This window comes from Dreissena polymorpha, chromosome 2 (assembly GCF_020536995.1).
Source record: "Dreissena polymorpha isolate Duluth1 chromosome 2, UMN_Dpol_1.0, whole genome shotgun sequence".
Lineage (NCBI taxonomy): Eukaryota > Metazoa > Mollusca > Bivalvia > Myida > Dreissenidae > Dreissena > Dreissena polymorpha.
In genome coordinates, this window is record NC_068356.1 from 154977061 (window position 1) to 154996064 (window position 19004).

At 36.4% G+C, this 19004-nt stretch overlaps 1 protein-coding gene across 9 annotated transcripts in view; it reads right to left on the reverse strand.

Moving 5' to 3' along the window:
• LOC127869549 (sterile alpha motif domain-containing protein 9-like) overlaps positions 1-19004 on the reverse strand; it is a 225913-nt gene that overhangs the window by 7501 nt on the left and 199408 nt on the right. For all 9 annotated transcript variants that reach the window (XM_052412203.1, XM_052412204.1, XM_052412210.1 and 6 more), the window contains 2 exons: positions 7645-7740; positions 1747-1848 (listed from right to left, as the gene is read on the reverse strand). In XM_052412203.1, the coding sequence (XP_052268163.1) occupies positions 1747-1848; positions 7645-7740 (198 nt within the window). The remainder of the gene's footprint in view (positions 1-1746; positions 1849-7644; positions 7741-19004) is intronic.

The window sequence follows — 19004 nt, forward strand, 5'->3', positions numbered from 1 at the left end:
AAGCAATAGAATTTTCACCTGAAATATGTAATCATCATGAATTGTTGATGCGAACAAAATTTTCACGCACAGTGATCAGCTAATCCTTAAGTTGTGTGCCCTTAAATATAACCATACCCAATGTAATAAGCTAAAGTCAATTACTTCAACATTTAAATATGCCATCATCACAAAATTGTAATGTTAAAGACAAAATGTTTCATGTGAAGTGATTCATTTGTCCCTGAGATATGAGCCTTGACTAAGGATTGTGGGCATATTAGTCAGGTCTCTGACAAAGCTCTAGTTTGACTTAATGTCACTTATTGTGACAGTGACCTTTGACCTAGTGACCTCAATTTTGATACTGGTCATCTGCTGTCTAAGGCCAATGCACATCCAAGAAAACAATATACCCCCTCTTCTTCAAGGGGTGGGGAAGGGGCATACAAAAGCTGTACAATTCGCATATTTGACCTTTCAACTATGTTACCTTGATGTTTATACAAGAGGGGCGCTCACCTGAGACATGAAGAAGCTTAATTAATCTGAGTAGTGACAACTAAGTGTGTTTACAAGGTTTCATTAAAGCCATAAAAGGAATACTGGCCAGCCCCCTGTCGGCGATGTTTTTAAAACAGACCGGAACCATTTTCTAACTCTGTCCAGGTATCACCAAAATAAAATTTCTGACAAAGAATCATGAATATTATAATAAACAAAATGTGTTTGTGAAACACTTTGTCCCCCCATATATTTGACCTTTGACCTTGAAGGATGACCTTTATCTTTCACCACTCGAAATGCGCAGCTCCATGTGATACACATACATGCCAAATATTAAGTTGCTATCAAGTTGCTATCTTCAATATATTGCAAAAGTTATGGCCAATCTTAAAGTTTGACCCAAACAAACCAACAAACAAACCAACCAACAAACAGACATGGCAAAAACAATATGTCCCCCAGTATAGACATGGGGACATAAAAAGTGACTTCAAAAGTGTTAACAAGGTTTACTATAGCCATAGCAGGAAAACTGACACGCCCCCTGCTGGCCATGTTTTTCCATGAACCAGAACCATTTTTGAGCTCAGCCGAGATTTAATCAGAAAAAATGGTCTGAACACATTTCATGAAGATTTGAGCATAAATGTAACTTGATTTTTTTTTTACAATAGTCATGCATGGAAAACAAAATACCCGCCCCCTTGTGGCCATGTTTTTCAATGAACCAGAGAAAGTTTCAAACTAGCTGAGATGTCATTAGAGTAAATGTTTTTACCATGTTTCATGAGGATTAGGCTATAAATGTGACTTCTAGACTGAAAACAAGATTTTTCTTTAATATGACCTAGTGACCTGTTGTTTTTTTTACCTCACATGACTCAATTTCGAACTTGGCCAAGATATCATTTGGACAATTCATCAACACAACAATTTTTCAGCAAAAAAGGATCATGATTCTGGCTAAGTACTAAAAATAATGAACCAAAATGTTGGGTAATATGTTTGCAGCGTCAATACTTTGATTTAAGCACAACACCAAAATAAGACTAATGGAAGGCCGGATAGACAAGGGCAAATCTATTAACCCCCCAAGGCCCTCTGAAAGAGGGGACATAAAAATCTAAACAAACACCTCAGCACAAGTTTTTTCATGAGGATTCTTTCATACAACACAAAACAATAAAGCCTTCAGATTTCATCCACGAGACTCTTTTTCACGTGTTATTTATATACATATCTGAATGAAACTTTGCATACCACCAACTCCTTGCCCGGTTTGTTTCAATGCTGGAGAAGATCTACTAGGCCTTGTTGCAACTTCCTCAGATTTGTGTACAACGGGATATCCCCTGGAACGACCTTTACAAAAGAAATTAAACATTTTGCATTTTTACAGGGATAATTTATTAATATGTTTAAAGTTTAGTGACCAGCCATGCAATTATATTCTGGTTTAAGCGTAAAAGCTATTGAGGTATCTTGTTCCACCAAGATCAATATAATTTTTTGCAACAATTAATCCCATCATGCATTTTATTTCATGCTATGTGTTTAATTAAAATCTTATCATGTCAATCTTGCGCTCTAGACTGGTGCCAATTTTGTGTGCATATATTTTTTCACTTAATATTTTGTTTTACAATAGGTGAATAATTTCATTGTCATACTTATAATTTGCTCTATTAAATAAAAACAATACAAATACTGAGATTCATAAACATTTTACAAAGAAAGTGAATTATAGAGTATAAAGATGCTTTTTAAAATTTGACCTAGTAACCTATTATTTTAGGCTCACATGACTGTTTTAACAGCAGCCGAGGTTTAATTCTGACAAATGTTCTGACCAAGTTTCATGAACATTGGCCCATAAATGTTGCCATACAAGCGTTAACAAGGTTTCAATATAGCCATTTAAAGCAAACTACCCCGCCATCTTGTGGCAATGTTTTTCTAGAAATCAAAACCATTTTGACATTCAGCCAAGATATCATAAGAGCAAATGATCTAATCAAAATTGTGTGAAGATTGGAATGCAATTGTCACTTCTAGAGAGTTAACAAGGTTAAACATAAGCCATATAATGTTAACTGCGCCAAGCCATGTTTTTATCATAAGCAAGGCATTGAACATGCCAATTAGGTAGAATGTCACAAATTCAACAAAAGTGCAAATTACAAAGTGATCATCGTTTAAAATGTATAAACATATATATGAAATTGTAGCTAAATATCATCTGCAAACGTTGGCCATACAACAATTGGCCTCATTTCAACTGTTTAAGAATAACAAACTGACAAATCAGAGGAAATCGACAGTTTTTGCTAGGTAAGACAAAAACCCGCACTCCAATCAAACCATAACCATCCGTGTAAATGCGTGCTAACAAACAATACTATCACAATTTGTCGCTTAACATTGATGGAAAAAAGTTAAACTCACCCCTAAAAACTAATTCCAAAAGTTTATATTTTCTTTGCAACAACTGTTTTAAACCCTATTTAATTTACTTGACAATGAAAGTCACCATTCATGCTCTTGAACCCTGCTTAGCAGTGAATTACACTGACAGAGCAAGGCACAATCAACAACAACTAGTTTATGACCTGCCATGACCCATGTTTGAACTTGGCCTAGCCATCATCTAGATACAACTTCTGACCAAGTTTGGTAAAGATCGGATAAAAACTACTTGAAATAGAGAGCGGACACCATGCTGAATGTTAAAAAAAACGCACGACATGACCCCGTGACCTAGATTTTAGCCCGGCATGGTCCATGTTCAAACTTGGCCCAGAGATTATCTGGATAAAACTTTTGACCAAGTTTGGTGAAGATCGGATGAAAACTTCTTGAACTAGAGCTTTGTCACAGACGTGACGAATACCCCCATATGCCGCACGGACACAGAATATTTTGCATGTTGTCTTCACAAAGAACAGCGGACACCATGCTCAATGTTTAAAACGCACTACGTGACCTTGTGACCTAGTTTTTGACCCGACATGGCCCATGTTCAAACTTGACCTACACATCATCTAGATACAACTTTTGACCAAGTAATCTAGATACAACTTTTGACCAAGTTTGGTGAAGAACCGATGAAAACTACTTGAATTAGAGAGCGGACACCACGCTGAATGTGTAAAACGTCTATGTGACCCCAAGACCTAGTTTTTGATCTGGCATGGCCCATGTTCGAACTTGGCCTTAAGATCATCTAGATAAAACTTTTGACCAAGTTTGGTGAAGATAGGATGAAAACTACTTGAATCAGAGAGCGGACACTATGCTTAATGTTAAAAAACCCTAAGTGACCCCATGACCTAGTTTTTGACCCAGCATAGCCCATGTTCAAACTTGGCGTAGAGATTACTTCGATAAAACCTCTGACCAAGTTTGTTGAAGATATTGGATGAGAACTACTTGAATTAGAGAGCGGACAACATGCTTAAAATGCACTAAGTGACCCAATGACCTAGTTTTTTTTAACCTGCATGACCCATATTCAAACTTGACCTAGACATCATCTAAATACAACTTCTGAACAAGTTTGGTGAAGTACGGATGAAAACTACTTGAATTAGAGAGCGGACACCATGATCAATGTTTAAAACGCACTAAGTGACCCCGTGACCTAGTTTTTGACCTGCCATGACCCATATTCCAACTTGACCTAGACATCATCTAGATACAATATCTGACCAAGTTTGGTGAAGATCGGATGAAAAAAACTTGAATAAGAGGGCGGAAACTTAATAAGGACAGACAGACAGACAGACCGACCGACAGACAAGCTCACTTCTATATACCCCCCTAAACTTCGTTTGTGGGGGTATAATTAGAGAGCGGACAACATGCTGAATGTTTAAAACGCACTAAGCGACCCCATGACCTAGTTTTTGACCCGGAAAGGCCAATGTTCTAAGTTGGCCTAGACATCATCTAGATACAACTTCTGACCAATAGAGAGCGGACACCATGCTGAATGTAAAAAATCGCACTAAGAGACCCCATGACCTAGTTTTTGACCTGGCATGGCCCATGTTCGAACTTGACCTAGACATCATCTAGATACAAATTCTGACCAAGTTTGGTGAAGATCGGATGAAAACAACTTGAACAAGCAAATTCGTGGAATTGATATCCCCCGCCAATATGCTTCTGGACACTTAAGTGATATTTGACACAAAAAAAGCATTTTTTTTAAGATACAAAGGGCCATAACTCCGTGATTAACAGATGGTGTACAATGCCATTCGGTGTGCACCATCTGCTTATCCATTTATATACTCATACCAAGTTTCAATGAAATCCGCCAAAGCACTTCCAAGATATGGCTCCGGACACAAAAGTGCCGGATGGACGGACAGAAAGACGGACAGACGGACAACACCAAATCAATATCCCTCCGCCTATGGTGGGGGATAATTAGAGAGCGGACACTGAATACGGACCGACAGACTGAACTAAGCGACCCCTTGACCTAGTTTTTGACCAGGCAAGGCCCATGTTCGAAGCTGGCCTAAACATGATCTAGATACAACTTTAGTCCAAGTTTGGTGAAGATCGGATGAAAACTACTTGAATTAGAGAGCGGGCACCTTGCTGAATGTTGAAAATCGCACTAAGTGACCACGTGACCTAGTTTTTGACCCAGCATGGCCCATGTTGGAACTTGGCCTAGAGATCATCTAGATACAACTTCTGACAAAGTTTGGTGAAGATTCGGATGAAAAGTACTTGAATTAGAGAGTGGACACCATGCTCAATGTTTAAAACGCACTAAGTGACCCCTTGACCTAGTTTTTGACCTGGCAAGGCCCATGTTCAAACTTGACCTAGACATCATCTAGATACAACTTCTGACCAAATTTGGTGAAGATCAGACGAAAACAACTTGAATTAGAGAGCGGACACTGAATACGGACCGACAGACAGACCGACTGCAGACAAGTTTACTCCTATATACCCCCATAAACTTCGTTTGTGGGGGTATAACAACGACGCTTTGACAAATGGCTACCGCTAATTACTTTCACGGAATGGATGCAACTAAATGAAAAATACTTACTCATTCTGATTGTATTGGAATTAGTTTTTAGAGGTAATTTTGTTTATTAAACTCTTTTTCATCAATGTAAACCGATAAATTGTGATAGTATTGCTTGTAAGCACGCATTAAAACGAAGGCTTATGGTTAGATCGGAGTGCAGGTTTTTGTCTTACCTAGCGAAAACTGTCGATTTCGTCCGATTTTCCAGTTTGTTATTCTTAAACTGTTGAAATTAGGCCCATTTTTTATGGCCAACATTTGCAGATGATATTTAGCTACAATTTTATATATAGGTTTATAAATTTTAAATGATAATGACTTTGCAATTTGCACTTTTGTTGAATTTGTGACATTCTGTCTATTTGGCATTTTCAACCCCTTGTCTATATATTATATATCATATATGTTTTTTGTGCTGGGTCCCTGTGGTTTTTATATGGCCTAGAAAGATTTTCCATGACATGACAATTGGACAATAAATTTGACTTCTAGAGTGTTAACAAGGTTTCAATAAAGCCATATAATGAAAAGTTCCCCGCCCCCTGGGGGCCACGTTTTTCGACAGATCACAACCATTTTCAAACTCAGGCCAAGATATCACTTGAACAAAATGTTCCTACCAAGTTTCATGAAGATTGGACCAATTGTGTGACTTCTACAATGTGAACAAGGTTTTACACTAGCAACAAAAGCCATAAAAGGAAAACTTCCAAGCCCCCTGGCGGGCATGTTTTTTGCAATGGACCACAACCATTTTTGAACTCAGCCAAAATATCCTTACAATAAATGTTCCTACAATGTTTCATGAAGATAAAAAATGTGACCTCTACAGTGTTAACAAGGTTTAACTGTAGCCATATATAAAAAAAAATGCGCCGCCCTCTGGTGGTCTTGTTTTTAACGACTGAAACCATACAGGAACTCAGCAGAGATATCATAAGGATAAATATTCTGACAAAGTTTCAATTCAGTTTGTAACAAATGGCCAGGGGCATGACTTGAACAAGGTTGCTAAAGAACCAGCAATAATGTTATACTGCTAAGCCGAACACCAACCTCTGGGTTTAGCCGTTTCAGGGAGAAAAATTGTAAATTTGAACTATATTGTATGTATGCAAAACAAGTAACCCCAGAACAGGACCAGTTTAAAACCCATGGGGTATCATTTGAAAAAAGTTGGTAGGTGACCACGAAACAATGTAACATAATAAACACCAAACCTCTGGGCCTTGCGGTTTCAACACAAGTTTAGGGTTTTCACTTAATACATACAAGGAAAACATGTATCTTAACTACTTTTTGCGTTACTGTAGCATCCAGACATTCGTTTTACCTCATTCTGTCACCATAGCAACCACATATAACATGCATATTCTCCATATAGCCTTCTATCAACACATATACTTTCATTAATCTAGCTTGAGTACTTTTTGAGTAATTGCAGGATTCAGATAAGTGTGAAGAACAGACGAGTGAAGCAAGCATGGACAGTTTAATGCCTACCATTTCTACGTCCATATGCCCTTTGTCGATAACAAAGTGTAATAACACTAAAAATATGGAAGCAAGAGTTATGGCTCTTGTGCACTTCAAATCCCCTAAATAAGATCTACCTACCTATACAGTTTATAATTGATACCTCTACTGTTTTTTATATTGGATAATAACAATGTTAGAAGAACAATAAAGAAAGGGAAATTGCTAAAAAGTATGGAAACAAGAGTTATGGTTCTTGAGCACTGCACTGTCCATCAATGAGAAATACCTACCAATACAGTTTGAAGTTGATACCTCTCACAGTTTTGCAGAAAAGACCCATACAAAGTGTGTATGTGTGTGTGTGTATGTGTGTGCGTGCGTGCGTGTGTGTGCATGTGTGTGTGTGTAAAATTCTATTTTCACCATAAATATTGCATACATGCATATTATTTTTAAATTGCACTTCACTTGCATACTTAACAAAGTTTTAGATGTATACATGTATTTTAGAAGACAAAATTGTATCAGTGTTTTTTTACCATGTTGGGAATGTTAAATGAAAAGTTGCGCCTTAAAATGTATTATCAACGTACAAGCAACTCTGAGTATAAAAGACTGACCTCTTCCACGTCCTATCACAGTTGATGCACCAGGTACAACACTAGAGTTGGACTCGTGTGTACTAGGAACAGTAGGCAACCAACTGGAATACTTCACTGTAAACAAATCTAACTTATCAATAACAGTTTTGTTCTCACTTTGATATATTAATTTTGAATATTTTGAAGGTAAAACAATAATTTGGTAGTACAGCATTCACCAGAGATCCGAAAGAATTAAAATTGATCTGAGCAGGTTTTGTGATATTTGGGTATAATGAATAGTTTCTGAATTTTCACTCAAAATGACCAAGATTTGAAATAAATTGAGCGTTCTGACCAAGTTTTTGAAGATTGGGATAACAAAATTGCTTCAGCTGGTGTCAGCAATAACTAATCATTTAGAGTGTTCACAATATTTTACTATAGCGGCAATGTATTTTAAATGACAAGAGGGCCACAAACCTTAGGTCGCTCACCTCGGAACAAAAACCAATAATCATTAAGATTGGACAAAGGATAGTACTTCTAAAGTGTTCACAACTTTTTATAATGAGACCTAGTGACCTAGTTTTTGACCCCATTTTACCCTGTTTTGAACATTGCCGCGATATCATTGGTACGCATGTTCTTACTTAAGTTTCGTGAAGTTTTGGCCATGAATGTGGTCTCAAGAGTGTTCACATAGTAAATAATGATGACCCAAAATGAACGACAAACAACTAACAAGAGGCGATCACAAAATCCAACCACAAGCACGTTATACTCAGCACAACTTATAAAACAAGAGGGCCTGAAAGGCCCAATGATGCTCACCTGAAATAAAAGAAATAACCTGTTTTTTTGCAGCCCAAGATATCAATGGAACAAATGTTCTAACCAAGTTTCATGTTTTTCAACAGACCTAATTCATTTTTGAACTTGTCCAAGATATCATTGGGACAAATCTTCTGACAAAGTTTCATGAAGATCGGGCAATAAATGTGGCCGCTACAGTGTTAACAAGGAAAATATTCATGACACAAAACGGAAGACAGACAATTGACAAAAGGTTATCACAAAAGTTCACCCTGAGCAAAAAATATTATGCTCATAAAGATTGTCACCATGTTTGAAGATGATACTATTAAAACTATTTGAGTAAACTTAATCAAGATATGATTACAACATTTGCACTCAGCAAGCGTTATTCAGATTGAACTAAAACTGTGACTAAAAGTATTTACAATGTTTCACTATAAACTACTGTAGACAAACAAAAAAAACTACCACCCCCCTGAGAGCCTTGTTTATAAACAAACATGAACTTTTTTCAGACTCACCTTGCAATTATATTTCCAATTAAAAAATCAATAAATCCGTCTTAAAACACAAATCTTTGATAATGTGGGTTATTGTATTAAACAATTAAACCCAGTTGTTTTTAGCAGAAATGTGGACCCTTCAAGGGTGAGTATTTTGAGCATACTAGTATGTTGATGAATAAAAGAGTTCTCTCAAATTCCCGAGTAAGAGTTATTGACCATTCTATAAATAGAAAGTTCTGAGATCACTTCCTTTCTGGCATTGGATTCCAAGGCTTAAACCTACAAAAACAAGGGCTGTTTGTAAAACATGCATGCCCCCCCATATGGGCTGTCAGTTGTAGTGGCAGCCATTGTGTGAATACGTTTTTTGTCACTGTGACCTTGACCTTTGACCTAATGTAAGTTATCATCCGGAAACCATTGTACTATTTCGAGTCACTGTGACCTTGACCTTTCACCTAGTGACCTAAAAAATAAATAGGGGTCATCTGCCAGTCATGATCAAGGGGGGGAGTGAGAGGGGGTATAATGTGGGGTGTGGCAATTTATAAGATGTCTAAAAAAAAAATTTTTTTTGGGGGGGGGGTTGGGGGGTGGGAGGTGGGGGGGTAGGGGGTTAGAGGGGAGTATAATAATAATAATAAAAAAAAATAATGTGGGGGTGGGGTCATTTATAAGATGTTTACAAAAAATTGAGGGGGGAGTGGGGGGTGGGGGTGAGAGGGGGTAATAATGTGGGTTGGGTTAATTTATTAGATGTTTAAAACAAGAGCACCGCCTTGCGGGTGCAGACCGCTCATCTATTTTCTTTTTAAAGGTGAAGGGACTCTCATTTTCAATCACAAAGGAGGGAGAGGTGGAGTGAAGAGGGGTGTATAGTGTGGGGGTGTGGACATTTATTACATTATTTTCCAAAAATGCGAAAACAAATGAAAAAAAAATCGGGGGGGGATTTGGACGGTATTTCAAACATAAAATAATAAAATAAATATTTCTGTTTTTTAACCGTTTTAAAAAAAGAAATTTGGGGGGGGGTGGGAGTATAGTGTGAGGGTGTGGTGGTCTTTTGTGAGATGAAAAAAAAAACAATAGGGGGGGGGGATTCGGGGGGGGGGGGGCACGGGGGATGGTTTGGGTGGAGTCTATTGTGGTATGTCAGGTAAGAGTAGTTTTTTCAAAGTATCAATCAAATCTAATCATAAATAAAGAAGTTATGGCAATTTTAGCAATATTTAATAATTTGACCTTGAGAGTCAAGGTCATTCAAAGGTCAAGGTAAAATTCAACTTGCCAGGTACAGTAACCTCATGATAGCATGAAAGTATTTGAAGTTTGAAAGCAATAGCCTTGATAGTTAAGAAGTAAAGTGGATCGAAACACAAAATTTAACCATATATTCAAAGTTACTAAGTCAAAAAAGGGCCATAATTCCGTAAAAATGACAACCAGAGTTATGCAACTTGTCCTTTTACTGTACCCTTAAGATAATTTGCAAGTGTTCCAAGTATGAAAGCAATATTTATGATACTTTAGGGGTAAAGTGAACCAAAACACAAAACTTAACCAATTTTTTTAAGTATAAAGGGCCCATAATTCCGTCCAAATGCCAGTCAGAGTTACATAACTTTGCCTGCACAGTCCCCTTATGATAGTTAATAAGTGTTGCAAGTATGAAAGCAATAGCTTTGATACTTTAGAAATAAAGTGGACCTAAACACAAAACTTAACCAAATTTTAAATTTTCTTAGTATAAAAAGGGCACATAATTCTGTCAAAATGCCAGTCAGATTACATTACTTTGCCTGCACAGGCCGCTTATGATAGTCAGTAAGTGTTGCAAGTATGAAAGCAATAGCTTTGATACTTACGGAATAAAATGGACCTAAACACAAAACTTAACCAAAATTTTCAATTTTCTAAGTATAAAAAGGGCACATAATTCTGTCAAAATGCACGCCAGAGTTATCTAACTTTGCCTGCCCAGTCCCCTCATGATAGTTAGTAAGTGTACCAAGTTTGAATGCAATAGCATTGATACTTTCTGAGAAAAGTGGACCTAAACGCAAAACTTAACCAAAATTTTCAATTTTCTAAGTATAAAAAGGGCACATAATTCTGTCAAATTGCATGCCAGAGTTATCTAACTTTGCCTGCCCAGTCCTCTCATGATAGTAAGTAAGTGTACCAAGTTTGAATGCAATAGCATTGATACTTTCTGAGAAAAGTGGACCTAAACGCAAAACTTAACCGGAAAAATTGGGGGGGGGGGCTGGGAGTGGGTAGGAGGGGGGGGGTAGGGGGAAGTGAGAGGGGGATATAGTTTGTGGGGAGTGGTAATTTATTAGATGTTTAAAAAAAAATTGGGGGGGTGGGAGTTGGTAGGAGGGGGGGGGCTAGGGGGGAGTGAGAGGGGGGTATAATGTGGGGAGTGGTAATTTATTAGATGTTTAAAAAAAAATTGGGGGGGGGGGTAGGGGGTAGGGGTAAGGGGGAGTGAGAGGGGGGTATAATGTCGGTTGGGGTTATTTATTAGATGTTTAAAAAAAAAATTTGGGGGGGTGGGGGGGGTAGGGGGGGTAGGGGGGAGTGAGAGGGGGGTATAATGTCGGGTGGGGTTATTTATTAGATGTTTTAAAAAAAATGGGGGGGGTGGGAGGGTAGGGGGGGCGGGGGTGTAGGGGGGTGGGGGGTGGGGGGTGAGAGGGGGGTTTAATGTGGGGTGTGGTAATTTATTACATGATGTTTAAAAAAACAAAAAGAAAACAAATGATCTCACACTGACATGAACAAATTCCTCTATTTATAAAACTTGAAATTTAAACTTATTGCATTTGTTTCCCCTGTATATAAGAAAGATATAATAGTGTATTACCTCCCCTGTCCTGCTTATATTTATATTAATCAACAAAATTAAACATTTTCACAATATTATATATACAAAATATCTCATATTCTGATAATATTTTTACTGATCCACTGTATTTTACTAAAAGGATGATGTTTCATTGGACTGATAATTATAGATTTAGGATTACAGACCAGTTGCTTCAGTAATATAGTTCAGAGTGTGCCCTGTTGGCCGCGTATGCATTCTTGAGTTATCATTCAAAAACCATTTTACTATTTCGAGTCACCTTGACCTTGACCTAGTGACCTCAAAATCAATAGGGGTCATCTGCCAGTCATGATCAATGTACCTATGAAGTTTCATGATCCTAGGCCCAAGCGTTCTTGAGTTATCATCTGACAACCACCTGGTGGACGGACCGACCGACATACCGACAGACAGACCGACATGAGCAAAGCAATATACCCCCTCTTCTTCGAAAGGGGGCATAAAAATCGAAAATAAAAAATATACATTAATCTGCAGAGATATTTCTTAGTTATATAACAAAAGCATCACAAAATGTTTGGAAAAGGTAAACCAGCAGGAAGGATGAGGAAAGCTCAGACAAAACTGCCAGTAAATCAGGAAACTAGAGTGTTCAAAAGCTTTTCTACTATATAAATGTAAAAAAAGACCCCCCCCCCGCCCTTGTGGCCATGTTTTTTTTACCGATCCAAACCATTTTCGAACTCAACTGTCGTATCCATGAAACAAATGTTCTGACCAAATTTCATGCAGATTGGGCAAGAAATGTGTCTTATACACTGTTCACATGTTTTCAATATATACATATAGAGAACACTGCCCCACCCCCTCACAGCCATGTTTTTCCACCCATCATGACCATTTTCGAACTCGTCCGAGATACCTACAAAATCTACGTTTAGAAAAAAAATTATGATGATTAGGCAAAAAATGTGACTTCTAGAGTGTTCACAAGCTTTTTTTACTATATAAATATAAGAAAAATGACCCCCCGTGGCGGCCATGTTTTTTTCACCGATCCGAACCATTTTCGAACTCAACCGTCATATCCAGAAAACACATGTTCTGACCAAATTTCATGAAGATTGGACCAAACATGTGACTTCTAGAGTGTTCACATGTTTCCACTATATACATATAGAGAAAACTGCCCCGCCCCTTGGCGGCCATGTTTTTTCACTGATCAGGACCATTTGAAAAACTCGTCTGAGATATCAATGAAACCAATGTTTTAACCAAGTTTCATGATTATTGGGCAGAAATTGTGACGTCTAGAGTGTTCACACGGTTTCTCTATAGCCATATAAGGAATGCCCCGACCCCTGGCGTCCATGTTTTTCAACGGATTGGAACCATTTTTGAACTAAACCAACATATCATTTAGAAAAGCATTTTGACAAAGTTACATGTAGATTGGGCATCAAATGTGACTTCTACAGTGTTCACAAGGTTTATCTTTTTTTTTTACCTAGTGACTTAGTTTTTGACCACTATGACCCAGTTTCGAACTCAGTCGAGGTATCAATGGGACAAATGTTCTGACCAAGTTTCATGAAGATCAGACAATAAATGTGGCCTCTAGGGTGTTCACAAGGCAAAATGTTGACGCCACAGGACGGACAAAAGGCGATTACAAAAGCTCACCATGAGCACGTTGTGATTAGGTGAGCTAAAAACAATGTTCAAAACTGACCGAGGCATCTCGTGAAGATTGGGCAAAAATGTGACTTTAAAGTTTCCAGATGGTTTAAACAAAGCCATATAAGGAAAACTTCCCTATTTTCACAATAGGCTAAATATCATAAACAAGAGGGCCATGAAGGCCCTAAGTCGCTCACCTGAGTAGTTTTAACATTAAGCAAGGGTTGTATAAGTAGTTTTGTGTGTGTGTTTATGTTTTTAAAAAAGACATTTGTAACCTATTAGAACAAAACTATATTTTGGATAAAAGTAATATGAGGACAGTTATTTAATAATGAGCATCAGCAAAAGAAAAATGGAAGTTCTTTTTTCACAAATTGTTGTCCGGCTTTGAGATCATGAGATAAGCATCTCAGCATCTTTGGATGTTATAGGGGATGACTAGTTACAACCTGTTTTAGCAAGAACAGCTTTACATACCGAAAACAACTGTATTTAATCAATAGATTTAGTGTTTATGAAATAGATTTTGCATAATTAAATACAATATGTTAAATTGTTATCATATATCAAAGTCGGTTATAAAGAAGTAAATGAGTATAAGAAAATGTACTAGAAATTGGTCTTCTTTTATGGTATAAATCATCACTTGGCCTATCTAATAGTTACAAATGTGTGCAAATATAGAAGTACACACACACACACACACAAGACATTGGAACATTTATCATATCAAAACAACAACTACTATTTGTTATTTTATTTGCGCAAACAATCTGAAGCATAAATACATCATTTTTGCAAAACAACTGCAAAAACAACTTTTCTTTTTAACCAAAAAGTTTAGTTAATATTGATTAAAATATCACGACTAATATATTACATTACTTGAAAAATGTTGTTAAGTTTTCATATTTTCAGTTCATTCTGTAATAAATTTTACTGGGTATGTCTACCAGGTAACTGCCAGTTAACTATAAATAACGCCAGTAGATTTATCATCATCGTCTTGTGGTAAACCAAGGAATGCAAATTGTGCATGCATAGTGAATTGAAAATATATTTTATATACAAGGGCTGTTTGTAAAACATGCATGCCCCCCATATAGGCTGTCAGTTGTAGTGGCAGCCATTGTGTGAATACGTTTTTTGTCACTGACCTTGACCTTTGACCTAGTGACCTGAAAATCAATAGGGGTAATCTGCCAGTCATGATCAATGTACCTATTAAGTTTCGTGATCCTAGGCCTAAGTGTTTTTGAGTTCCGGTCATCCGTCTGGTGGACGGACAGACAAAGGGACGGACAGACCCACATGTGCAAAACAATTTACCCCCTCTTCTTTGAAGGGGGGCATAATAAAATCATCAATCTACTGGCAATATTTATAGTGTGTATATCGTTATGTCACCTATTTTCGCGATGTACTTTCAATTTCACATCACAAAATTTTATTACTGAATATACTAAAAATATTAACTTTTTTTCAAGTAATGTAATATACCAGTCGTGAAATTTTTTATCAATATAAACTAATAATTGTAAAAAAAATACGGTATTTGACCATGACCCTAGCAACCTGGATATTATCTTTGACATGCAGCTAGATAACGGGGAACAATTGTGAACAGTTATTACAGAATCCCTTGATGCATGGTAAAGGAATGACTAAATAATAAATAATTCATCAAATTTGTGACCTTTGACCTCAATGTGTGACCTTGATTTAAGCCCCTAGGATTATGGGCGTTGAATGTGAAGCACCCCCAGATGATTGAGAACAACTATGGCAAGTTTCATGGCTCTGGCTCATGTGTTAATGGAGATAAAGCTCTAAGCTTATTTTAAAAAGCATTTTTTCAAGATACACAGGGCCATAACTCCTTTATTAACGGCTAAAACACGGTATTGGTGCTCATAGTAGTCTCACTCACCTAAAAAATTGAAAGTGTAGCTACAGCATTTCCTTGGTGTTATTTTTAAAGCTCAAGGTACACTAGTCATATAACATGCAAGAAAAACATAGCAGAACTTCAAAACTTCAGATATTTTCACTTTAACATCAACTACAGGTTATAAACTGTTGAAATAAAGCAAAAAACCAAAAGTAATTACTATCTTAACAAAAAAATCAAAGCATTAATTAATATGTATCAGACCAAAAGAGAACCAAGCAAGAAACTTTTCTATAACTTTTATTATAGACCCACAAGATAGCTAATAAGGCATTTGTCTGAAACCAGGAAGTATATTCAAACAAAATAAATCGAAACAATTGGTTTGAAAAAGCATAAGTTTTCATAAAAGGTAGAATTGCATGCTCATAAGTTTGGTTACAGACACTACCAAAATATCTGATTCCAAAAACAGTTGCAGAATGGCATAAAGCATTAAAAAATGCACTATAAAAGCAAGTTTACATAAAAACAGTGACTTGAACATTATATCAAATGATTTTTGATCTGTTAGAATTTTAGTTAAAACACATTTTTTGTGTACATGATCTGAGTTGGTTACAGACACTACACATGGGGTAACAATAGCTGTCCAGGAGACGTGTAGCTTGACAATTCTCAGTGCTGGGCACATACAAGTCAAAGAAGACTAATCTGACATTATGAGTTTAGCATCTCATATGAATTGGCACACCTGTATAGAGTTTCAAATTAATATAATCTAGAATTTCATTATGCAGCAATAAGCATTACCAAATAATGTGCGGAAAACTTTCCAAACATTTCAGTGTAAAAAAAAATGTAATTTTGCAAGCAGCAAATCAGTGATGTATTTATAACCCTTTGTTACTCTAGCTATCAAGATAATCACAGAGAATCTATTGATTCCTGTAAACAGTCATCTCTTCCAGGCCAAATTTGCTTAACTTTCAAAATAAATGTATTTCAATCTGATTTCTGTTCCAAAGCAAACACTAAAATGTCCTTTGAATCCATTCTTTTGCTCTAGTCTAGCAGCTACGAAGGCATCATAGTTGTATTTTAGCTTCTCATATTTTCGTTTGTTCTCCCAATGCTTAACCTTCATGCAGCCAAACCTAGTCTTATTTTTTAACCAGGTTTTCCGAAGGAAAAAACTGGTTATTAGATTGGCGAATGCGGGCGGGCTGGCTGGCGGGCGGGCGGAACAAGCTTGTCCGGGCCATAACTTTGTCGTTCATTGTGAGATTTTAAAATCATTTGGCACATTTGTTAACCATTATTAGACGGTGTGTCGAGCGAAAAAATTACGTCAATATCTCCAAGGTCAAGGTCACACTTTGAGTTCAAAGGTAAAAAATAGCCATAAATGAGCTTGTCTGGGCTATAACTATGTCATTCATTATGAGTAGGGATGTCAACGAATATCCGAATATCCGAATATTCGGTCCCGGACCGAATATTCGGATACTGTTTTCCGAATCGAATATTCGGAAGAAAATATAAAAAATCGAGTTATTTCAAAAACTTTGTATTCGTAAAATTTGCTTCAAATATTGTCAAAAAAGTTGTTCCTCGTGTCATAATGTTTATTCCGGTTGACGCGATAATGCGTCGCTATGGTGATGACAGTATACCGGTCATAAATCCCGCTAACAAAGCCAGACACTTTGTGTCAAAATTATGATAGGTGCAAATCGCGTCGGCAATCAAAACACCGACCTGCACTTGATCCAATGACTCGAATTACATTTAAAATTATCAAAGATTAAATTAGTAAAGGAAAAGCCGACTTTGTGTAAAAAAACAAATAAGACCGTATGGCAATTAAACCACCGACCCGTCTTGATCTAATAACTCGAATTACATTTAACATGATCAAAGATTAAATGAGTAAAGAAAGAGCCGACTTGGTGTGAAAAACAAAACAGATCGTATGGTTATAATCACGTTGTCCAATCAAAAAAACTTTTAGAAAATAATTTACTCAACCTCTAATGAGTATTTGCGTATCGTATGGTCCAAACAGGTATTATACTTAAAGAAATGTTTTTGGTATTGCACCCTCGTTTAATGTAAAATATTATAATTGCTACATGCATAAAGTAAATATCTGTCGAAGCAAAATGCAACCTACGCCTTCCGCTGCTTGGAAGTATTTCACGACATCATCCGATAAGAAGTCGCCGATCCAAGTGTCTTTTAAACGTGGCAATTTTAAAAGACTGACTGTTTAGTATGTTAAACAGGTTCAAAGTGTGTTGTGGCTATGTACATAATTCGTTTAAGTTCAGCTTTAATTTTATGTAGATCTAATTGTTTTGTCATGTAATTATTTTGTCGTCATGTAATATTATGTTTCTCGTTCTATTGTTGATGTACGATATTAATAGTTTAAAAACAGTTTTTGTCATTCAATTTTAACAATAAAAAGTAATCAACAAAATCAGCTTCGAATTAGCGAGAGCAACACTGTGTCAATATTTAGTCACTTCCGGTGAACTTCCGGTAAAAACGAAAGTAGAATTCATGGAGTAATGGAACGGTAAACAAAGTTGACTTTTTTTCCAACAGATGTTGACCGAATATCCAAATTTTCGTTCGGAAGGGTGACCGAATATTCGAATACCGAAATCGGTATTCGTTGCCATCCCTAATTATGAGATTTTAAAATCATTTGGCACATTTGTTCACCATCATGGGACGGTGTGTCGCACGAAAGAATCACGTCAATTACTCCAATGTCAAGGTCGCCAGGACTAAAAATAGATTTATTTTAAAACAAACTTACAAAGGGGGTTAATTTTGTTTGTTCATTTCAAAAGTTCAGTTTGAGTTGTCTCCCTTTATCAGAATTTTTTTCACAATGAAAACCTGGTTTTGTGACAATTTTGTCCCTTGTTATTTTATGCTTTCCGGTGGTTTATAGAGAAATATCAGTGAATTAAAACTGATCATTCACTGTTTCAAACAGTGAAAATTATCAGTGAAAATTTTCGATAATTTTCACTGTTTCCTGTGAAATGACGTCATTGTTTTACGAAATGACGTCATTATCGCAGCAAAATTCTTTAGTTAAACTCTTTAAAAATGTATATAAACTGTAAAAAAAAAAGCATAAAATAAAAAGAAAATTTGTTGGATTCGGTGGAATATCGATTTTAATTCACTCGTGATCCTAGAAAAAATATTTTTTCACGAGTGGCGCAATATTATTTTATATGATCACTCGTGAATTAAAATCGATAATCCACAATATCCAACAAATATCCTCTATATCTTTTCTATTTTGCTTGATTTATCTTTGCTTCCTGAAACAAGAACGGAAACAAAATTAATTTTCCTTTCTTCAAAGTTTCTGCTACTAATTAAAGTATAAGAATGTAAATTTATATACATGTAGTGTAAAGCATACAGTGCGCATGTCTTCATTGATCCATTCATAAGCAAAGAAAATGATTAAATGCAGCCATTTGGATCAAAGTAAAAAACAGAAGTTACTTCAGACATGGTTAAAACTCATCACTTTAGCTTTAAAAATGATTTCATATGCTCTTTGATTGCATGAACAATAATAAGTTAAATGTGTAAGCATTGTAGAGTCGATCTGTAACCATATGACCAT